This window comes from Carettochelys insculpta, chromosome 9, assembly GCF_033958435.1.
Source record: "Carettochelys insculpta isolate YL-2023 chromosome 9, ASM3395843v1, whole genome shotgun sequence".
Lineage (NCBI taxonomy): Eukaryota > Metazoa > Chordata > Testudines > Carettochelyidae > Carettochelys > Carettochelys insculpta.
The window spans coordinates 17,700,891-17,725,816 of NC_134145.1; the positions used below are offsets into that span (position 1 = coordinate 17,700,891).

Sequence of the window (24,926 nt, forward strand, 5' to 3'; positions counted from 1 at the left end):
AATAAGTATACTGCAACCTATATATTTATTTTCAACATACACAGAGCATGTTTTGGACTGCAGCAAGCTGACTAGATTTCATCTCTTGGCAGCTGCTCTCGAGTTTGCTTACATTTTATTCAAAAACATTTTGTTTACTGTAAATGCTAGTCATGGACAAACAATGATGCCCTTTTTTATGCTGATCACACAAAATGATATACTGAGTTCTACATAATGCTGCCCATTGACTAAGGAATTTTCTGTATTAAGTTGTTTTATGCAGAGGTTGTTTATGTAAAGTAAATAAATTTCATGCCTTACCATGTGATGATAATGTGACATTCCATCTATATCAAGCCACAGAATAGTCATAGGTTTCGAGTCTTGAGCATAACTAATTAAAAATAATTATGAAAAAACCACATCCAAAACTAAAAGGGCAAAGTTAAAAAAAAATTCCAAATGCTTTCTTTTCTCACACTTTTCCTTTGCTCCTCTTTTTTCCCATACTTTTAAAGACAGAACAATGAAGCTTAGTCCTTGTTGAAGTGGAATTACAGCTATTAATGTTGTAATTACACTAAAACTGGTAAACTTATTAAAGGGGTAGCCAGCCTTCTGCCCTACTTCCAGGCAATGAATTCAGATTCAGGGTGAAAAATCTTATCTAATGAGCATGGTAAGTTGGCATGGGCTAGTTTCTGTAGCATGAATGGGCCAATACATTTGTTGCACTGTGGCTGCTAAAAAGCATTCCTCAAGAGAGGCATCAACTGCCTGCCAGTTCAAGATGCTCTCCATTGGTTTTCACTCACCAAGAGGTTCCGGGTCCATTGTGAAGATAACACCCCAGAATTCCTTTTGTGCCTTCCAAAACCTCAGTTTCCACAAATGGTCAACTGCCACCAAAAAAGGTGGTGCAACTTGTTCCTTTTCTCTTTTAGTCTCCTCCGAGCCAGTAAAACTGTCTTGCATTTGATTTTTTATTTTACTGTAGGAGGAGAATTCCCTACAGTGGAAAGCATAGGGCTCTGCAGCTGAGCAGAAGCAGTCTGTAGGGGGTATGCTGGCTTGCTATCTGGAACAGTTTCCATTGGTTGGGAACTTACAATAGACAAAAAGTTCAGCTTCCTTTGCAGTCACAACACAGGATAGTAGAAATTCTGTCATTTTTTCAATTACGCTCATCTGTATTTTAAATTAATTGATGCAAGTCTCTCACTCTCACATTGTATCTGTCATCAGAAAATAATAGGTACTTAAATAAGGGGTGGGACAGGAAGGACATAGGTAGGGGTCAGCGATACTGGTGTGACTACATGGTTTCATCAGATTATTTCTCCCCCAGTGAATTTCAGAAGCCCATGAAACTCAAAGAACCCAGGTTCTTATCTGGCTTTACCCTCCATGCTATTTGAAACTACTACTCCCCTGGCAAGACTCAAGTCACCCCTGTCCATAAAAGGCCTAGAGATGAGATGATAAATCACTGGTTCTCAGAGTGCAGCGGTGGTTACTTTGAGGGTGACACTGCTGCTCCAAAGCTTCCTGTTACATCATTACAGGGCCATCTGTGGCCTGCGGGTCACGTGCAGACCCCTGGGGTTCCTATTGCAGCCCACAGACCCCCTGTCTGCCACCCCCCCGCCACATACCTCTCAGACACAGAGGCCCTGGAGGCCCACACTTCCTACTCCTTCCCTTCTCTCCCAGCACTTTCTGAGTGCCATGTATCTGCTGGTTCATGCTCCATTACTGCTCAGTCACCAGCTCCTCCCTCTCTTGGCTTAGAGCTTGAATGCCATGGATCAGGAGGATTTGTGGCCCTCCAAAAGCACTGGGAGGGAAGTGGGAGAGTAGAAAATGTGGGATTCCAGCGCCCCCTTGTGCAAGAGGCATCTAGGGGAGACAAGGGGTCTGCAGGAGGCAGGTGGAACCCCAGTAGGCCATAGGCCACAGGCTGGTCACCAATGATCATGCGGCCCACTGAGACACAGAAGAGCCACTCATGTGGCCCACTCACTATATTCTTGGTGACCCCTCACCGTGCGACACTGAGTGCCAAGGGCTTTCCAGAAAAAAAATTCCCTTCAACAGTGACAATTTCATCTCATCAAAGTTGTACAGTCAGAACAAACTTGCAATCATCCGATACTGACACTTTTAAAGAGGACAGTGGTCTGATACTATACCAGCCTGCAATCAGCAACACCTTAATACACACTAACACATCCTAACTCCTTTCACGCCATTTTGCGGGTTGCTTTTTTTTGTATTCCTCATTTGTTGTAGTTAGGGGTCTTCGTACCTTCCTTTCTCTACCCTACAAAGGTATGAATCCTAGAGCCCTAAGGCACATAATCCTTCTTTTCCACTGCTGTTTCAACTGAGCTTTTAATCAGTTCAGTCTGGGTTTGTATCTGTCAGAATAACAATTGTAAAATGATGTCATGTTTAAATGTTCAGTGTCCTCAAGAGTGCACTAGTTCAGAGGCGGGCAAGATATGACCTGTGTGGACTGCATCCAGCCCATGGACCACCCCACTGGGACCCTCAAGAATCCGACCAATGGGGAAGGAGGAATGTTGCTGGGGGCAGAAGCAGGGTGCAAAACCTCTTGCTCCCCCAGGCAAGCCAAGCAGAGAGCCACATAGAGCAGGCTGCAGTTTCGAGCTATCTGGGGCTCCAGCAGGCAGGGAGCCTAGGTAAGTGACTCCCAACCAGAGCCTGCCTCTGGCAGCCCAGCCCCACCCTCCCTCCAACTTCCTGCCCAGGTCACCACCCAAACCCTCTGCACCCTCCAACCCCAATTCACAACACCCTCCAAGACCCTCCTCCTACTCCTACATCCCTTCCCAAGGCCAGAATCCTACCCTGCACCCATACGCCCTCCCAAGCCCCTGTCCCAGATCACAATCCCCTCCTTCACCCAAACTCCCTTAGGCCCCACTCCCTGTCCCACAACCCAGTCCCCTATCCAAGCTCCCTTCTGCTCCCAGCCTCCATCCCAGACCCTGAAACCCCTCCATAGAAAAGTGCGGCCTTTGAGCACTTACCAAAATCTCATTGTGCCCCCGCATGAAAAATTATTGCCCACCCCTGTAGTAATCACCTCACAATAGGGATAAGGTGATAGGGTCTCCAACACAAAAAGAGGCAAAGAAAGTTGCAGTTGATGGAAGACATACGATGGCCAAGGGCAACTGGTAGATGCTATATTTATAAATAAAAAGGCTAACAGGCATGATAAACTTTAGTAGCCTTTGGATCAGTCCCCAGTGCACCGCTAATACTTAACTCCCTTCCTTATGCATTGTTTCTTCAATAAGAACTTAACCAAACAGGCTAAAAGGGAACATGAAGTTTCAAAGAAATAAAGAATTAGGTTTAGCTATATATAGGAAGGAAACACAAATTGATATGGTTCTTTGCTAAAGGTTATTTGAAGACTTTCAAAAGAAAGTCACTGAAAGGAACCCGATGATGGCTATTAACCATCAAAGCAGATGCTACACAACAAATTTAAAAATAAATATTACCTCGGGCAGGATGTTTACCATTACTTCTCTTAAACAGCTTCAGTTTTTCTGCCTCAGCCACTAATGAATAAAACAAATTTAAAGGTCAAGAAAACTTTACACTAAAGATTTTAATGAAAGCAGTTAAAGACACGATATCTCTCCTTTGCCCCCTTAAGCAGATGGAGTTTTTGAAAGGATAATAAAACCAGCAGGTATTGTTGGATATAACCTATAATAAAAATAACCTACAAAACCTATGCACAATATCTCAAGTTAGTGCTCGTATCCCACTCATTTTTTCCCAATCTTTCACTCTTATGATAACATGACACTCTGTCTCAAGAGCAGAGAAACAGTTCTCTCCTCTTACCATCAGCAGAAAGGGATGCATGCCACAAAGGTTTGCCACCTCATTTACATCAGCTTCCTGGGTTTGGCACTCTTGTGCCATATCCCTGTCGGCCTCCAACTATGGGTCAGGAACCCAAAGTAGGTCATGAGTCATGATGCCATTTTAAGAGGCTGCCAGAGTTGTCTGGCTTAGATTTGCTGGGATCCAGAGCTGAAGTTGAATCCCCAAACCCACTACCCAGATCTGAAGCCTGAACCCCATCACCTAAGGCCAAAGCCCAAGGGTTTCAGGCCTGGGCAGTGGGGCTCAGGTTACCAGCACCCTGCCTAGGGCTGATGCTCTTTGGCTTTGGACCCCGCAGCTGGGATAACAGGCATTGGGCAGGATTAGGCATCAGACTCTCCTTCTGGGGTCATAATTTTTGTTATCAGAAGGGGATCACAGTGCAAAGAAGTTTGAATACTCCTACCCTATGCTGAATGTATTTGCTTTGACTACAAAACAAAACAGCAGTCTTGTAGCACTTTAAAGACTAACAAAATGATTTATTAGGGGATGAGCTTTCATGGGACAGACCCACTTCTTCAGATCTGGAAGTTCTGGACTGCTGTTTTGTTCTGTGAAGACATAGACAAACACGGCTACCTTTCTGTGACTAGTCACCTTCTTTTGGTTAGTAAAGTAAGCATAAAGCCAATTATCAAACACTAGCATTCTAGTTACAAAAATTCTATTTGTATCACAGCAGCATCTCGTATTAATGCTTGCAGTAACGTAAAATCTAAAATTAGCATATCTGGAATAAAATCTCCTGTTAGTTGTTAAACTGTAGCAAAGGGGTGAAAATTGTTGACGCTTACTTAGCACTTTGGTCTTCTGCACTTCAGCTTTCAAGTTACTGGATGAATCTGCCGCACCAAAAATATTTTCAAGCTCTCTACTGCCCTCTAAAGCCTGAAAGTAGAATTAAAACAATATTCTATTCCTAAAACCACAAATTAATTACTATGTAGACTAATACAGAAGAGAGACAAGGTAGATGAGGCAATATTTTCTATTGGGTCAACTCCTTTTAGTGAGAGAGACAAGCTTTAAAGTTAACAGACCCCTTCTTCAGGTATTACCTCACTCACTTTGTCTCTCTAATGTCCTGGGACCAACACAGCCATAAGGCTGCATTAAACAGTCTTACAAGCCTTTCAATGCAACTTATAATTAACCTATTTTAACAAAGGGTGAAATTTTCACAAGCACACAAGTGACTCAAGAAAGTGAAAGACACTAGGACTTAGGCTCCTAAATAAGTATGCCATTTTTGAAAATGGAACTTGTATGTTTTTGAAAACATTACATTAAAACTTCTATTATTTTAGCTTTATTTACACCTTCAGCTTTTTAAATAAAGTGATTCACATATGTTTCCCAAAAAAGCAAGTCTGGTACATTTATAAATTTGGCTTAATATGGTAGTAAAGAAAGAACATCTATCAGCTTTTAAGATTCTCTTGCATATGGTCTTCAACTTTAAGAATAAATCTGAAAATCCCCAGGGTGTCAATTTCATTAGCAAGGACAAGATTTTATTTTCAATGCATTTGTAAAATCCAAATTAAAAATTTTCTATGATAGAGACTCTATCAAAAGTTGGCATATTAACAATGACCGTATGATGGCTTCTTATGTTCTTATGTTCAACCCAAACAGATGTTTAATTTTCAAGTCATTATATACAGGCGTAGGACAGATAGAAGTTAGGACTGAATGACAAGGGTTGGATCATGTGATAGTTGCCCAGTTCTGTTCACTTCCATTAAACCATTGGCCACTTTCAGAAGACAAGCAAGATGGACCATTCTTGTGTTCTAATGAAATCTATGCAGCAATAATTCATAACTTTAACTGCCAATGCAATTTTGTAGTGACCACAGGTAGTGCAATTTCTATACCACCTAGACGCAGGAACTAAAGTTAAGAACAGATCGTTTGACCTATTGGATTAGAGGTACAAATTCTGGCTTGGCTAAAGGATTTGTCCCAGCTTCAAATCCTGGGCAAGCAAAGATATTTCTGTGTCATAAAAAGGGTCAGACAGATGATCACTATGGTCTCTTCTGACCTTGCAATCTATGAATAACAACTTAAATGTGCAAGTGTATTTTGAAAACTGACTTGGAAAAAAATGTCACTGTGAGCATCTATATTTATGTCGAAATGATTTCCAGGACAAATCTGCTCAGTTTATAGCTAGTTTTCTTTTCTTGCTTTTTAAGTCTCACAGACTACTGTACATAATATTTCATTTTCTTTAAGTTTCATTTTAAAGTACATTAAGGAAATTAATGCCAGTTGAAGACAGACCTGTAAGCTTTTTAAGTTTTGTCTCATTTTCAGAAACCTCACCAATGACTTTTCAACTTCAGACTGTAACACCATAAACCTACATAAAAGAAATAAAAATGAAATTATTTAAATCAATGCTAATATCCACTGGGAAAAATCATTTAAAGTATCTTTTTAGGCCCCCTTCCAACAGTAACAGCACTATCAAAACAATGATTAGTTTACACTGATAATTAGGTCCCTATGAAATTCACAGTCCACTTTGGTCAACTTCATGACCATAGCATTTTAAAAATTATAAATGTCATGACTTCAGCTATTTAAATATGAATTTTCACAGTGTTACAATCGTAGGGATCTAGATCCAAAAAAAGAAATTGTGTGTATATGAGAAGGGTGGTGGGGGTGTCACAAGCTTATAGTACAGAGGGTTGTGTTACTGCTACTCTTACTTCTATGCAGCTGCTGGTGGGGGACTGCCTTCAGAGCTGAGCACTTGTCCAACAGTCACCACTCTCTGGCCACTCATATCTGAAGGCAGCACAGAAACAAGGGAGGCAATACTCCCCTCCCGCCCCACCAAAAAAATAATCTTGCAACCCCTTGTTGGGTCAGGAGCCTCAATTTGAAAAACACTGGTTTCCCCCCCATAAAATCTGTGAAGTATAAGGTAAAAGCACAGACAAGAGCAGATTTCACAGTCTGCAATGTGTTTTTCATGGCCATTAGTTTGGTAGGGCCTTACAAATAAAAATACTGTGAAGTAGGGAAGTATCTTCATTTTAAAAATGGGGAACTTGGGCCCAGAGAAATTAAGGCTACATCTACACTTCAGCTGAGCAAGCCTCCAGGCCTAGGTAGACAGACACGTAGCTAGTGGATCTTCAGCTAGTGCACCAAATATAGCAATGTGGACATTGTAGTTTTGGCTCACAAGATCAGGGGATTGGATAGGCATGCAAGCAATCCCTACACTTCTTTTAAAAAATGTTACTAAACCTGTTTGATTGAGCCTCTCCAGTCTGAGTCTGTCCACCCACAATGGGAGGCTTGCTTTCAGCTCCAGTGTAGACATACCCAGTCAGACTCGCCCGCCCATGATCACATAAGGCAGCTCTGGCACTGCCAGGAATTGAACCATGTAGTCTCAGTTCCATGACTCAAGCATTAGACCAGTATTTCTCAAACCGTGTTCTGTGAACATCTGTGTTCCACATGATGTGAATAGGTGTTCTGCGAGAAAATTTCGATGTTAGTGTTATTTTTCCTTCTAAATATTAAATAAGAAATTATATGTATCAAAAATACTAATGTATCTGAATTACATTTAGACTGTAGGTATATTAATATTTATAACATATTCATAATCGTACAGCTGTCTAAACAGACATAGAGAAACACTCTTCACATTTAAAAAAAGTCAAATGTCACTTATTCTTATTTTCCATTAGTTTCCTGTAAAAATACCAAATTTATAAAAATTCAAAATTTTAAAACATTTTTCCATACCTAATTTGTTTTGTTTCTTTTTCATAAAAATGTTTTTTAAGCTGTAAGAAGGGACTGTACTTTTTTGAACAATGATGTCCTTTTTATTTTTGTACAAAAGAACGACAATAACCATCCTTCTTTTGGCTGCTTATACTGATGTTTTGCTTTGGGGTTGTACTTAATTTTTATACTTAATTATAGGGTTGCTAACTGTCCTATCAGAAGTTGTTCACACAAATGATTTTCTTGTTATTTTTTGTTCTTTGTAAAATAAAATACTTCTAAAAAACCCTCACTCTTAAATCAACTTTTGAGCATTACATGCAGCAATTTTTTGGTATGACTCTCCCCGCCCTTGAACCAGCATGTATGTGTTTCCTCAACATATTCCAAGCCCAAAAGTATTCTGTGGCCAAATTAGTTTGGGAAATGCTGCATTAGACAATCTTTCAGGCCACATATGTGCTCAAATACTATTGCAAAGATCAGTTAGATTTTAGAGGTGAATAAGAAAAATAAAGCAGTACACAATTGGATCGGGCTCAAAATGGTGGATTTTTCAGTGTATAACTGAGGATGTGCACTAAATACTAATGGGGAAAACTGTCAAGTGCTCTTATAACAAAGATCTAGAACAGATTCTTTTTGTAGCATGTGAGCATAGAAATCAAACACAAGCAAGTGGGAAAACACCCATCCACCTTTTTTTCCTCAATAAAAGGGAGGATCACATTGGCATCGTGACTTTTATGAAGAAAGTTACTGTTATCACATTTCTACACAGCAACAGATGGTTTATACAGAAGGGAAAATGCCAGCGTCAGTGTATTGTACAATATATTTTCCCCTACAGAACATAAAGTGTATGAAAGTTCACATAAAATATTAGTAGGTAGGTGTTTGTTTGTACATGTGTATTATTGACAAGTCACTAACTGCAAAAATGCTGCAGTTATTTTTAAACATATTGAATTATTGAACACAAACATTTACATGTCAAAACTGACTATGCATACTTGAATAGTTTTGCATTTTCAAGGTGACATCACTTGGAAAAATGGAAGAGATTGAGCCTCTCTAGCAGCACCCTCTGGACCAGACCTGTGCAGAACGAGAGAATTTGCTGAACTATAGGAGGTCAATATTGTCTAGCAGCATTACGAATACTTCCACTGCTTACTGGACATTTGGGGTAAGTTACAGACAAATAACACATAAAACCTTGAGAGCCAGGTGATAAGTGGACATCCCGCTAACTAGAATCATGCTGGACCATGAACGGTGCTGGACTAGAGAGGTTCAATTTGTATATACATTGTTCAGAGATTTACTGTATCGTGGGAAGAATATTTCTGTGTGGATTGAGAGATTTTCAAACTGAAAGTCTGACACCTGTAAATATTTGCCTAAAGAGATTATGACCATTCAAAGTGGCTTTTACTAAAGGCCCAAAGGGACCCACTATGATTATGAAGTCTGGCCAAACAACCTTACTCTAAGGTTTCTACATCAAGCCCACAGTTTCTTTTTTTGGCAACATCCTTTTTAGAGCATACCTGGAATTAAAATCTGTCAGTGATGGAAAGTCAACTGCATCCTTAGGTTAATTATTCCAATGGTTAATTATCATCTTGGGATTTTAGTTTAAGCATGGGGAAAAAAATCTGTTTCACATAAAGGCACTAGGGTGAATTCTTCCTCAACTGAAAGCATTTTAATTGATTAACTTTGACATTGATTTGTGACTTCCACACAGATTCAATGTAACTATAGTACAATAGGGATGCAGTGTAGGTGTAGCTGTGTAGCTGGGTGAAGTAGTATCTTTTATTGGACCAACTACTGCAGGTGAGACCAAAGATCCAATACAGTAGACCCCCAAATTACACGATTTTGACTTGTGCAATTCTTGGAATAATGCAAGCACAATCAACCAATGCGGCTGCATGAGTCAGTTTCCTGGCTCCTGTGAGCGGCGAGGAGCTGGGAACCAGGCTGTAGACAGGCTCTGGCGCTCCTGGCTCCCAGCAGCTGCACCTGACTCCTGGTTCCCCTCTGCCTGTGGGAGCCAGAAAATTGACCAGTGCTGTTGCGTCTGGCTCTGAGCTCCCTGCCACTCGCAGGAGTAAGGAGCCAGAGGCAGCTGGGAGCCAGGTGCAGCAGCACCAGTCAGTTTCCCAGCTCCTGCAGGCAGAGGGGAACCAGGAGCCAGGTGCAGCTGCTGGCAGCCAGAAGCACAAGGGCCCGGCTTCCGCCTAGTTCCTGACTCCTGCTACTTGCAGTAGCCAGGAAACTGACCAGTACAGCAGCAGTTGGTCAGTTTCCTGGCTCCTGCAAGTGGAGCGGAGCCAGGCAACAAGGTGAGCGCTGCAAGCAGCCATGGACCCACCACCATTTTTGCCTCGGCTACTGAGCTCCTCTGCCACATGCAGCCCTGGCCCAAGGGGACCCAAAGGTGGTAGGGTCCCTCCCCCAACCCCATCCCGATGTACACAACATTTGACTTAGGCATGGTTGCCCAGGAATGCAACCTACATGTGAGTTGGGGATCTACTGTACTTCACCTACCTTATCTCTATAGTAAAATGTCTTCTAATACAAGCTAAAAGTAAATCCACAGCTTTAAGAGAGTTTAAATGCCATGCTCAAAATGAAAGACTGAAGTAACTTGTAAAATGAGTCTCCTTCACCTTAAGTCAAAGCAGGGTAAGTTCTAGTTCTGTATGGGAATCTATTCTCATAGTCCTCTGATCTTTTACAGCTCTGGCTGGAATGTCGGTTTAACATGCTTTTCTGGCATTCTTAAATCGTACCATGGTTAGCACAGTCAGTGTATGTGGATCCCTTTGCAGAACTGTGTCCTGAGTTTTCAGTTAGCACCAAATTAACTATGGTTACTGATACAGTTGAAGGATTTTAATTCCTAACAACTAGAACGCTGCTTGCTGTTCTAGTGGGCTCCATCACTTAAACAATATTTAGCATTCTGCAGTAAAGGAATCCAGAACTTAAACAAAAAGATGAAGCAGCCAAATAATAAAAAGAACCCTCTGAAATACCTTTATCAAAAGGAAGAGCTCTCACTCCAAGCATAAGAAAAATATAATGCTTATTCAAATAAACATTTTAAATCAGAAATGACAGAAGTATTTTTGGAAAGATGGTAGAAACCATTAACATTTGAAGGAGGTGAACAAGAATTCCTATTCGAACAAAGCTACTAAACTTTCAGTTATAGGCAGGGCTGGTAGAGATGTCAATCATTAAAGTTGCCTTACAATTCCCATTATCAGACCCTTTCTTCACTTCCTTTTACACTACCAGATTTTTGTTGAAATTTTCCATGCCAGATCTCTGCCTCACACTGAACTTTCCTGGGGAAACTTTCAGACCAAGTGACTCTGCTGTTTCCAAGAATGAGGTCAGGGAAAAATAAAATAAAATAAGTTTTGCCTGTTTAAAAAAAATCTCGCAACCTTTCCTTTGAAAGGTTTGAGTACCCTTTGGGCTTTGGAGCAAGGACCTGAAAACAGGAAGAGAATGACCTTTGTGTCAGCGATGTATCTTTTGCCATCCCTATGAAAATCCACCCAGATTCAGCTACATTATAAACCTCTTAAAAATCACAAACTGTACATGCTCAGTAGAGGCTACTTAGGCTTTAGCATCTAAAATCTCTGAAAACGCCATCCTCAATGAACATATTAGAGCCTCTTACAGCTCTTAGCACTGCCCAGACTACACCTGCCTCATTCAGTGCCAAGGATGGATGGAACTGCTCTGGAGTGGTGTCCGGGCTATGTAATGCAGGACACCATTGTCTGCAGGAAATATTGAACAATGAGGAGAAAACAAAATAGTTAAATAGCTACTCAATAAATGAGCACTGCATTAGATAGGAATGCAGTGGAAAAACTAGTATGTGATCATGCAATTAAATACTGTACCAATGCATATGCACAAGAGGAATAAATTACAGTTGCACAGGCATAGACCTGAGTATCTTACTAGTGTTTTTAAAGATGGTTTTTCTAATTTTCTCGGCTTCTGTTTTATGGCACTTTTAAGCAAACTGAAAAAACAGATTCCCTCAAGGTATCACAGTGACGGCGTTATGGTTCATCAGCAAGATGGAAACTTGAGATGAACCACATAGACTTTTGCCAACTGAGTTACAAGAGTAACTGACAGCAGCAGTAGACTCTTCTTTTTAATGTGAACTGGCACAGAGGAACAGAAGACACCTTGACAATGGATTTCAGAGATATTTCCTGACAGCAAAGCAATGCGGAATCTTGGGTTCCACTCCAGGCTCTTGACAGGAGTGTACTCTAGTGAACACAGACATTCTACCCCACAAACTTGACCTCTTCTGTACCTTCCCTTCCAATCTGTCCCTGTCCTAGTCCCATTCTCCTCGTCAGTCCCAGTCTTCACTCCTCAGGCTTTTGAGCTAAGCTCTATCCCCTTTGCCCTACCAGATCTCACCTCTCCACTCCCCTGCCCCCGGGGTTTGCTCTCTGAGTCCTAATCTGCCTACACCCAATCTTTCCAAACCCCACATCTGATTCCAGTTCTGTACCTCTCCCAGGTGTATCTAACACGTGGCCCATGGGCCAGAATCTGGCCAGTGGAGCCTTTTGCTGCTCCCATGTCTGCGGCTGCTCTCTCCTCCTCTGCCTCTCTGCCCTGCTGAGCTAAAAGGGAACTTAATTTAATTGGTTTAATGGCCAGCAAGAGGCATGTGGCCATTAAACCAATTAAATTGAGTCCCATTATTTCGTTGTGGCAATGCAGAGAGCCACACACGCTGCAGGTTGGGGAGGGAGTAGGAGGACTGAGGGGAGCCACGCATCCATGCTGAGGAGGAGACAGAGGCCCGGTGAAGATGCAGTGGGGGGCGGAAGCACCCAGAGCTCCTGTGTAAGGTAATTTAATCTTGGGTTTGGGACTGCGAGGGGTTAAGCCTGGAGGTGGGGGAGGCAGCTGTTTGGGGCTGCAAGGGATTTAAGCCTGGGGGTGTGTTTGGGGTTGAGAGGTGTTAAGCCTGGGTATGGAGGGGGCGGGTTTAGGACTATTTTGTGTTTAGCCCCCAGAACACATAAAAAATGCCATGTGGCCCCTGATGATAAAAGGTTGGAGATCCCTGGCCTATCCCAATTCTCTGTCCCAGTTTCCTTGCACAGCTAGGCCCAGTTTCCTCTTTCCAGCTCCTCAGCTGATCTCTCTCCTCCTTCCCCTTCCAAGACATATTCCTACTCTCCTCATTCAGCCTCTCCTCTCTCACCTCCTCATCTCAGTGTTTCTGCCCAGCCACTCACAGCTCTCCCTCTGCATCCCAGCTCCTCATCCAGTCACAGTGCTCTATGCCACTGCAGCCAGCTGGTTCCCAGCCCGTTTCCCTCACCAACCTCCTATAGCTTCCTTCCCCTTCACCCTCTCTAGTCTCAGTCTCACCAGATTCCTTGGTACTAACGGTTCTTTTTTCTCCCCCTCTGCATTTCGGGTAGCTTCCTCCATCAGGCTGCCGGGGTCACTGAGAGCAGAGGAGAGACTGGATCCCTGCTTTCAGGTCCAATGCCCAGCCTCAAGCAGCCAGGGGCAGCAAGAACACAAAATCCAGCTTCTCCCATGATGCCCGGGTTGGAGCATGATTAGTAGCTCCGTTGGAATTGCTCAGTCTGATCACACACAGAAGCAATGAGGGGACAGAGCATGCTCAGTAAAAATGGAATCTCTGGCTAAAAATGAAATTGTGACAGGTTCCCCCTGGAGTGTCATGTGGAACTGGAGTACCACAAAGTCTTCCGCCCGACCACCCTGGGTTTCCTCTCACACTGTGCTGCTGTGACAGGCTCTAGACTGCTCCTGGTCTGACACTTCCACCAGCACTCACAGAGGCAGAGACATACCCAGCTGTAGGATCTCTGACCAGCTACTGCATGAACCGACAATAGAGAGGCTCCAGCCAAGATAACCCCCTGCTCTGTAAGCATGCACCCCACAACTGGCGTATAAGCTGTACAGCGCACAGAGTTCACACCCCTCAATCTGGACAGGAAATGCGACTGTCCCTGCCCCTTAAGCTAAGATTCCCAAGCACTTCACTCCAAACTTACTGATTCAGATTAAAACATAAAATAACTCTGCTAACAACAAAAAGATTTTAAATGACAGGTGACAGCAAACAGATCAAAGCAGATTATCTAAAAAATGAACAAAAATGCAAACTAAGCTTAACATACTAGAAGGACAGATTTGAATTAACACCTCTCACCCTGACTGATGATACAAGCAGGCCTGAAGATTCTTACGGCACAAGATGCAGTTGCTTTGCATCTTGGGATCCCCAACCCCATTACAAGCTTTTCTCTGTCAAGGCTTCTCTTAGGTGCTCAGCTGTGCGGGGAGTGAAGGACAACTGATGATGCCATTCCCTTCCTTACGTAGCATTAGCATATAGCAGGGATCCATTGTCTCTAGGTTTGTAGAAAAACACTGGTAAATAAGAAGCAGTTTTGCATCATATGGCTTGGTCATATACCTGAGTCGCAGCAGCCCTTACTTACAGGTTGTTTGGAACACTCTCACAACTGCTTATCCAGTGGGGAATAGGCTTCTACTAAGGCTTATTGTTCTTTCTAATGGCCCATTACTGTAAATAAACCCCGCATATCCACCTATCTAGACTGGAAGCATTTTGTTTAGTGGGTGTCACCTACTACCTACATGTGAAAGACATAATCATATTCATAACTTCAGATACAAAAATCATACATATAATCAGCCAGGCATAACTTTTCCAATGATACCTTATATGACCCATCTTTATAAAATGTATGACAATTATACCGTAATTATATCATAACAATACCACTAGGATGAACGTAGGGTTTAGTGTCACAGAAGTATCCATCAAGCCTATGCAAACTGCAATTGTTTTCCAAAGGCTTATAACCTGGCCAAATGTGGACAGATTTTCCAAGGGACTGCAAAAGTCACATCGCTGACACAAAAGCTGTTTCCTGTCAAATGTGAAGGCATTGCTCCAAAGCAAGAGGACAAAAGAGATTTTCAGAGAAAAGCTCACCAAGCATTTAACATAGGTACAACAACATGTTTCTTCTCTGACTTCATTCTTGAAAACATCTGAACCATTTCGGATGAAATTTCCCACAAAAATTCAACCTCAGGCAGATACCTGGCATGGAAAATTTCAACCAAATCATTAAATCTTGGTAAAATGCTAAGCACAGAAAATAGTACTATAACGGGCAATGCCAGGTAATCTTAATATGTATGATACTGCCAGCCCAATCTATAAATATATTTTATCAGTTCCCACTTCAATTCAGCAAAAACCTTAAACATTCTTTCCTAATACCATCATACAAGATTAGGACTGGAGGAGACCTCAGGCAGTCAGCTAGTCCAGCAGTCACCTAGTCCGCTCCTTTCTCAAAGCAGGACCAACCCTAACTAAATGACTCCAGCCAGGACTTTGTCAAACCAGTCCTTAAAATCCTCCAGCCCCATGGACTTATGCACGTCCAGCTTTTAAAATAGTCCTTAACCTGTTCTTTCACCACTGAGGGCTGCCTACCTCCTCCCCATACTGTGCTGCTCTGTGCACGAGTCTGGGACCTGACCTAGTCTGTGAAGACCGAGGCAGAAAAAGCATTGAGTACAGTACTTCAGCTTTTTCCTCATTATTTTATTAAAGTGATGGTCTTGTGCCTCCCTATTTAATGAAGCACCTATGCAGCCCCCTAACTTGACATACACACTGAAGTGCTTTATGGACTTCAAACCTGTGAATGCCCATCAATATCAGAAGACTCATGTACAAACGTGAGTTTGTGGCAAGAAGAGCCTCAATTGTTATGGGAAAGTTTTAGCAAAACAAATATATATTTGAAATCAGAATTGTGCTCCATTGTTCCGAGCAGGATCAAACTCAACCATTAGAATAGAATCTGGCAGTGCATCTCTGCTACAAGCAATGTTTCCAGCAAAATCTAAAAAGCTTCCACACGTGAAATAATTTGGAAAAAAAAACATTTTCTTTTGTGTACCTTAATTACAGCATTGCCATTATGGGTGGAATTTCTAATAATAGGTACACGAGTGAGGTTACCAAAGTCCATTGAAAAAGTCAGTGTTGCAACTCTCCTATATATAGGTAGTCCGTCGTGTCCAACAATGACGTCTTGAGCTTGCACAAGCTCATCGGTTGTGGACTCGCATGTGGCTAAGGAGTCCAAGCTTTGAACGGCATGGGCGTTCACAGTGGGGGCAAGGGAATTGTCTTGGCTCTGTTGAAAACCCCACCTTGTACAGTCTCAAGAATCACAGAACAATCATTCTAATTTTTATTTCTCTAAGGAAATAATTACTTCCCTCATAACTGAAAATGGCTCCATATTATCACCACCAAATTAGTATACTTACTTATTATCCTTTTCTGTTTGACGCTGTCTTCTTCTGTGTAAACTTATTTCTGAGTTATTCACCTTGGTGTTGTCTCCTAAGGTAAATATTAAAGAAAGAAACAAAAATACAGATAAGAATGAAACAGGCGTACTGTATAGACACTGTTTAAAGCAATAGGAAGAAAAAGGTGTTAGAATGCATCTTGACTCCTGAGAAATCGCTTAGAAATAGTTTGTTTATGACACAAAAGTGACTGAACTATGAAGCAACACACTTAATTTGTCACCTCAGTGGCCTCTGTAGCTTTTGGATGTAGATAACTTGGGACTTTGGTATCAGTGACTGGAATTTGGTAGGATTCTGTCAGAAATTAGAACATCAAAAACTGTCGAACATCATGTTTCAAAATAGTTTTCAAAATGCAACACGTTGGAGAAAAATGTTTGCCTGTAAAACATTGCTGTGACTGAGAAGTAAAACCTCCTTGTTCTCTAGCAAGAAGGAAGCATGTGCCTGAACCCTGAACCCTGTCTTGTAAGTGACTGAAAGGAGACAATGCAACTAGTTTCCAGATGTTCTGGCATTGTACATTGATATTTTAGTATTTTAGTTGAGTGCCTGTCATACGACAGAGTGGCTGTGTCTAGACTAGCCCAAACTGTGAAGGGGGCAAGGTAATTAGGGTGTTGGGAGATTACTAATGAAGTGCTGCGGTGTGTATGTGTTTGTATTCCTTTGTCTCTAAAACAGTTTTCCCCAACACCTGCAGCAACTTCAAAGTGTGAAACTTTGAAGTGCCGGCTTGCATGTAGCTGCTGGTCAGCCACAGGTACTTTGAAGTGCCCGCGCTACTCTGAAGTCCCTTTACTCCTCAAAATTTCACACTTCAAATTTGCCGCAGGGGAGTTTAGCCTAATGAATTGCTGTATATGCACCACAGCACTTCATTAGTAATCTCCCAACACCCTAATTACCATGCCCGGTTCGAAGTTCAGGGCTAGTCTAAACACAGCCACTGTGATCAATAAATCACATTCTATTGCCATTACTGCATACCCAGTCATATTGCTGTATTTCAACGTACAGCCTGTTAGAGTATTTGCATGTTCCTGTCAGGAAATGGGATGGGGGGGAGGGGCGGAATCACCAGAAAACTCCTCATCTATGGTTTTGCTAATTAAACTTGAGCTCAGATGTGGTGCAAAGAAAATAAACTGCCTTTTGTGTAAGAAATCTGTACGGCTTACAGTGACACCAGCTGAGCAATTACAGAACACGTGCTTCAGACTGATGTGCTGTACATTCAGATCAAATTAACTGGAAAAAAAGTTTTTCAATTGAATAATCAGACAGACACAAATTTAGAAAGCTATGCTAATAATTAACTAAATCTACTCACTCTTGATTGGTATCTGCTGGAGCTATTCTGATAGCCATTTATAAATGTCAAGAAACAAAGTATACTTACAGTGACAAAAAAAAATCAAACCAAGCTTAAACAAATACTATGTGTAAAGTATCAAAGGGTAGCCATTTCAGTCTGTATCCACAAAAGCAACAAGAAGTCCCATGGCACCTTATAGAGTAACAGATTTTTTGAAGCATAAGCTTTTGTGGGCAAAGATCTGCTTCTTCAGATGTACTGATATATGGTACAAAGATGGTACCTAATTCTGGAAAAAAGTTACACCTGAACAAAAAGTGGTACTTATAGAAATATTGTGAAAATATACTAAAGGAACTTTACATATAGTGAGAAGTAACAGATTTTTTGGAGCATAAGCTTTCGCGGGAAAAGACCCGCTTCATCAGATGCATCTGATGAAGCGGGTCTTTTCCCGCGAAAGTTTATGCTCCAAAAATCTGTCAGTCTACAAGGTGCCACAGGACTTCTCACTATGGTCATGTCTGCACATGCCCCTCCCTTTTGGAAGGGGCATGTTAATGAGGCACTTCAGAACAGATTAATGAGGTGCTGACCTGCATATTTAGCACCTCATTAGCATAATGGTAGCCAGTTGTGCTTTGAAACTGTAGACTGTATAGAAGTGGGCGTTTTGAATTTCATAACATTTTCACTTAATTCTTAAAATATCTATCCTCACCCAAACACACACAGCTTCATTCCCAAACCATATTATGGTGTCCTGTTGCCACTGTGAGGTGGATTTCATCCTAGGGCAGAAAGCTTGCAGCAAGCTACAGGCCCTTAATATGAGGGCTATAAGAGGTGCACAGGTACCAGGCCAGGCCTTCTGCAATGGGGTGGATTTCATCTTTAGCTGTTATAGACCACCTTTTTGACATTAGAAATGGCTGCACCTTTCCCTTCATTCAGTCTAAATGTTAAGTGCTTTCATTTCTTTTCACTGGCTTTTAAATGATTTCATGTGACTACTAGCTCTGCAAGATGGATGAAGTTTTAATTTTAATGTTTTGTAAAGCGTTTTGAGATTCCTCAGCATGACAAAGTGCTATAAAAGTTTAAGTTGTTTCACTACAATAGCTGAGGGCCCTATCCCCAAGTTATTTAAAATTTAAATTTAAGTACTTGTAGCAAATTGGCCATCAATTATGAGACCGAAATTACCACTGGACCGGTGACGTATAAGGGCTGAACCCTAAGTGCATGTGAAAATTAGTGAATTAATTTAAAAATCAATCTTAAAAATATACTAGCCATTAAGAGAGAGAAACTGAAAAAGAGACAGTATAATTTATTTAGAATGTAATAAATGGGCAATGCACTTCAAGGTAGTCTGCCAATGCACACATAAGGTATCAGGCAGCCCAAAGAGCCCTGAAACAAAGAATTCTTAACATCATAAATGTGTACTTACATCAGGATGTTTAGATTCTGAAAAATACTGTCTACTTTTAATCAACTGTAGCATGCTCTAGGCATTTAGACTTCTTGAAGGCTTTACTTAGTCACTCCTGTTCAAAGGAAAAATTATATTTACTGTGTTCTCAAATAGACAGCATTTATATATGGAACTTCTTGCACTTTCTGCAGTGTAAATAGGAAAGTCTTTAAAGCTAATATTCATTTTCTAATAAAATTCTCTATTGTTGTATTCTTGCATTACTTAGCAAAATTCTGAAACATTTAAACTAAAACGTAAAATGTCTTCAGGGAGTGAGTCTGCTGAAAGGATATAATGCAGCAGTCAGTCTCTGCTACCATTTTGTAGCTATGTGAATGTAGAAAAAGGTAGTTACTGCTCCATTACTGAATAATTATCCATCTAAATGTCAGCTGTGAACATGTGATCAGTCTTTTTATGAGGAAAAGAATGTTCCCTTATGTCCATATTTAATTTCAATATGGAAATACAGTTCATGCTCACCTTTCCCACTGACATCTCAATACACAAGCACTGTAGTCCTCAAGGCATTTTATTTCTTTTTTATAAAAAGGAAGGCATATAATGCAACTCTAGACTTTAGCAGCTCTGCAGAATATTGTTGAACACCTGTGCTACATACAAACACATCTATGTATGAAATGAGAAAGGTATTTCCCACACCCAAGTGAAAGAGCTTGCATACACAATGACCTAGTCAATAACAGCAAGACCGACAGCCACTGCGGACCTAGGAACAGGGTGGGAGGGTGCTGGGCTGCCTGCCTCCCAGAAGGGGCAGAGCCAAGGGTGGTCAGCCCTATTCCCCAACTCTCCCTTAGAGCCATGTACGGAACTCCACTGCATTTCAAAGGGGAAACATTTTTGAAATCTCAAAAACTTTCCTGGATGGGAAAAGATTTCCACTTAGCTTTAACATTGAGATTGCAAACCAAAGCAGAGTTCCCCAACTCTCTAGGTCAAGTTCTGGCCCACTAGAAAGGCTACTATGCACAGTGTGGAAGAGACAGAAGAAAAGTGAGGGTGGATTCAAAAGGGGCCTAGCAAGGAGCATTTGGCACAAGGTTTAGGCTTCAAGGAGAATCAAGTCATTATCAAAGAGACAAAGCAATTGCCTTGAGGAACCACAAGGGTTACAACAGAGTACAAATTCACAGGAAAACCTCCTATAAATCCCACCCTGAGAGTGACCTGGACCTCAGAGGACTAGAAGACAATCATTTTTCAAAGGAATGCTGGAAGAACTGCAGAATGCAAGGCATAGCAGAGATTCTGTGGAATCTATACCAAGAAAGCAGAGAAGTATCTTTTCAGGAACCGAGATGATAAGGTGCCTGACTTAGTTTTAACAGGAAGGAATGTTCATGAAGTTAAGAAAAATTAGGGTCCTGAAGGGCAGGGCTCCTGGCCTTCAGTTCTAGTAAGTAGAGACCTCAGGACTGTTAGATCTGTGAAATAGACCTATCTAGGCCACTCAAGCTATGAGAACCAGAAGGTACTGATTCTTTTCTGTTTTCTTGAAAACCCACCAGTCAGAAGAACAGAAAGAAGGCAAAAGCTACATTCCTTTCCTAAGATATAGAGAAGTTATCCCATGGCTTTGGAGGTCTAAGTATTGGTTTTCTAGATCTGAAAACTAGGGATCTGCATCTCAACATGAAGTAGTCAGTGGAAGGAGGCCAACTGCTTTACAAAGAGGGAGTTCTGGCATAGACACTTGGCTTCAAGCTTCACAGATCAGCACAAGTGTATGTGAAACTTTTATTATCATGTGAACAGTGATCCTTGTACAGACTGATGAGTTCTGGACTCAACATCCCCAATCTGCGGATGCCATTTGCAGCTTTGTTGAGGTAATGGTCCTGAAGTAGACACTCATGGTGTGAGACCTGCACAGCCAATTGAGAGAGAAAGTCACTTGTCCCTGGGAAGGAATTGAGCACTCCAGCTGGTCCTCTGTTGAGTACAAGGTGTATGAAGGTGTTTGGGGCCAATGCCAGGCTGATGGATAGAATGTGGAGAACATGTAGATAGGAAAATAAGGATAGGAGGGTTATCACCCTACCAGATCACAACTGATGAACACTAAGTGGAGAAAACCAGAGCTTGGGTCATCCAATTAGGAGCTGCTCCTGCTATTGCTTTGATCAGAATTCAGCACAAGTCTGTGGGGAGTAGAAAGGCAATATGTATAGGAGGGAGTCAGCTGATGAAATCTGCAAGAAGAATTTTTCACCCTTCTCTGGCTTTTTTTTTCCTGGGAGGATGTTTCCTTTAATTTCCTGTTCTATGTTCTTCTGGAGGCCCACTAAGTCTTAAAATAAAGATGGTACTTCATCACAAAGGCACTAGTTTTGGCTACTTCTGTTAAGGCAGGAGGACAACGGGCAATGCCCAGCAGCAAGCTAAGCGGAAGACCTATACACAAAAATCAAGCAACTGGACTGTCCTCTGTCCGCCTGATAGTTAGATGTGGAAGTTGCAAACACTTGTCCATGATAACGGCAGCCCATAAAGAAAAATCAAGTTGGTCCAAATAGAGTAATTGTGCTTATTCACCACCAACCTTGTAAGCAGATTTGTAACTACAATAAGAAAGTTGGTCTTTTGAAACTATATCTTAGCATACTTAATCCTACAAGGATCTTGGAAGTGGATGACTATATCATGTATTACTAATTGACTATATTTTTATTCAAAATGTAAAGTAAAGACAACTGTTCTCATAGCTAATGGTCCTTGGGTACTGTATTGGTATAATTAAAACACAGTTATTTATTATGCCTGACTATGGAAACTCTGAAAAACATTAACAGATTCTAAGGCTGGAAGGGACCTTTGCAGTCATCTAGTATAATCTCTTCTTTTAGGTGACTGATACCAACTAATAGCATAAGACCAATGGTTGATTCTTGCAGGACCCTTTTGGATTTATTTTCCATAAACCCACATCATCTGCATAAAATTGCATTATCCTCCTTTAATTCTTTCTTACTCAAGTCTTCTATCAGCTGCTCTATTATCTTGCTTTGATTAATGTCAGGCTGACAAGCCCATAATTATGTGGGCCTTCCTGTTTATCTGTTTTAAAAGTTGGCACAATATTTGCTTTCTTCCCGTCCTCTGGAACTTCCTCACAGGTTCAAGACTTATTGAAAAATCAACATTAATGGTCCAGCGAGCTCATCTGCCAGCTCTTTTTAAACCCTTGAATGCATGCTTCTGGAACCTGCTGATTTTAAAATCTCTTATTTTAGTAGCTTCTGTTTAATATCTTCCAGAGATACTAGTGAATTCCCAAGTATCATATACATTTTCTGATTAAATCCCTTTTCCAAGCTGATTGGATTCAAAACTGTATTGTAAAACTGGTCCGATTAAAGCATTATGTGTAGATATCACCAGTCTGGATTTTACTCTGCACGCACATTAAAAATATTACTAAATCATGATCACTTTTACCTAATCTGTCATTAATTTTTAGTTCTGTGATCAGTTCCTTTTCACATGTAAGAACAAGGTCTAATCAAGAATTCCTCCATGTTGGCTGAAACACTTTTAGAGTTAGGAAATGTCTATAAAGTTTAGAAATTCAAAGGCTTTTTTAGCAATTTCAGCATGAGACCTACAAAATGTTTCATTCATATTCAAGTCCCCTATGATCACGACATTTCTATCTCCAATGCAAAAGGAGGCAGTCATTCTATTCCCTCATGTGATCTGATGGTTGCTAGCAGACACCTACTAATACCCCATTTTAACTGTGATCAGTTAGGAAATTGGTCCATAAGCAGTCAAAATAATTTTCTTCCAAGTTACCAGTGACTCAGAAACAAACAATGCCATTTTGAAATACACAGTCCTTTTCCCCTTTTACCTACTCAGTCCTTCATAAATGGGTGATAACCATGGATGTTGATTTTTCATTCATGTAAATAATCCCACCAGGTTTTCGGTAGCAATTTTTTAAATCAAATTTATGCTAGTAAATGAGCAATTCCATTTCCTCTTGTTGTTACCCAAGTGCCTAATGCTGCTAATCTTAGCACAGGCAATTCAGGAAATTCTTCTCTTCACTTCCTATGGCTCCTCGACTAATTTTGTTCTGAGCTCCTTGATTTTTGGCTGAGTGCTCACATATTCCTTCTTTTCACCCTTCCCATTTGCTATTAGTTTAACATTCCCTTGAATACTATCATCTACGCTTCCTAGGGTGGATAAAAATTGATGATTTTTAAACAAAATAAAAAAAAATAGGTTTTTTTTAAACTAATCAATAAAATACTAAATTTCTCATTTAAAAATAATAGTTACAATTAAACCTCATCACAAACATGCTACACACTTATTTTACATGAGACTGTAAGCTTATTAATGGATCTAGTCTGTCCAGCTTAACTACCAGCTCTTGCTTCTTGAAAGTTCTGGACTTTCAACTTCTGTTTCTAAGCAGACTAAAAGTAACATGTGAAAAGAAAGACACAAGCTAGATATGGGGCTGTTTTTGTTCTGTGCTTATGTGGTGGTGGCCTTTGGCCGGGCATGGCAGAGGAGTTAGTTAAGACATTGTCTTAAGACAGAGAGGCAATATATAGGAGAGACCAGAGTCAGCAAAGAAAGGAACATTAGAGTGGACTAGAAAAAAATGGTAAGACATTATTCAGCACACACAGCTTCCCATATTCCTGCACCCTTCTGCCACAGAAAAACTGACATGGTTTCAGGATATGAAAACGTCTCCAGTGTAAACAGTACAAGAAGATGATGCAGAGTCTGGCTGCAGTGATAAAAACATCATAAGGAAAACTGCTCATTGGGAGAAAATGATGTGGCTATGGCTGAGTGGATCAATTAGTTAGTAACAAAATAATTCACCCTCCAGTGCATCATTCTCTAAGACTCACTCTGTTGCAGGCTGCTGCTACACTACCATTCTCCTCTCGGAGGTGCCATAGTAATGAGGCAATTTGAAGCAGGCTAATGAGGTGCTAATGTGCATAGTCAGCTCCTCATTAGCATAAAGGCAGCCATGCGAACAGCCTTCGAATTGCAGATTGATAGTGAAGACGGGGGCAGCTTCGAAATAAGCACCCCACTTCGGCATTCCCTTACGCCAATCTAGTTCTGTGGGAGTAAGGGACTGTCAAAGTGGGGCGCTTATTTCACAGCTGCCCCCATCTTCACTGTCAATCTGCAATTCGAAGTCTTTGCGTGGCTGCCATTATATTAATGAGGCGCTGAACATGCACGTCAGCACCTCAGTAGCCTGCATTCAAATCACCTCATGGCACTTCTGATGTGAGAATGGTAGAAAAGCAGCAGCTTAAGTGTGAGTGTGGTTTGACAAGTAAAGTCCCAAGCTCTTTAACATGTTGGACATTGCTAGAATAAAAGGTTTATCTTAGCTAATCTTTACGGATTGTTTAATCAGTTAACCTGGTTTAGAATCTATCACTCAAGTATAAAGTGCAGGAAGCTGCAGTAAGAGAAATCTAGAGTTTCCAGTTGCTGCTATAATTTTCTTATATTACATAACACAAATTTTGGAACATCATGGCCACAAAGACCACAATGGTCTATTCCATATTTTACTTCAACGTAACATCATGGCCACAAAGGTCTATTCCCTATTTTACTTCAACATAACTCAGCTTTTTCAAAAGAACCCCGTGCTATGTCTGTTTTCTCAAAAAACAGAAGTGCCAATGACTTCAATGGGTCTTACTCCAAAATTAAGAACACTCTAAGCAGCCAGTCTTAGCCTATTCAGTAACTTATTTTAAATTACTTTGATTTAAATCAATCTACCCTGGCCTGTCTCCAGGAGACTGGTTCCCCTTCTACTGAGGCAGGGGCCATCTAAACTAAACTACCCTCACTGCCCACAGAAGATGGACCAACATTCCACAAACCAAAACCCTACTACACCTACTTTGCCAG

General features: G+C 41.1%; 1 protein-coding gene across 1 annotated transcript in view; it reads right to left on the bottom strand.

Annotated features, from left to right (window-relative positions):
* Positions 1-24,926, bottom strand: part of ITGB3BP (integrin subunit beta 3 binding protein) — a 53,701-nt gene that overhangs the window by 14,075 nt on the left and 14,700 nt on the right. The window contains exons 4-7 of the mRNA XM_075002464.1: positions 16,138-16,213; positions 6,214-6,292; positions 4,716-4,809; positions 3,522-3,581 (exon numbers count right to left, since the gene is read on the bottom strand). Coding sequence (XP_074858565.1) covers positions 3,522-3,581; positions 4,716-4,809; positions 6,214-6,292; positions 16,138-16,213 — 309 coding nt within the window. The remainder of the gene's footprint in view (positions 1-3,521; positions 3,582-4,715; positions 4,810-6,213; positions 6,293-16,137; positions 16,214-24,926) is intronic.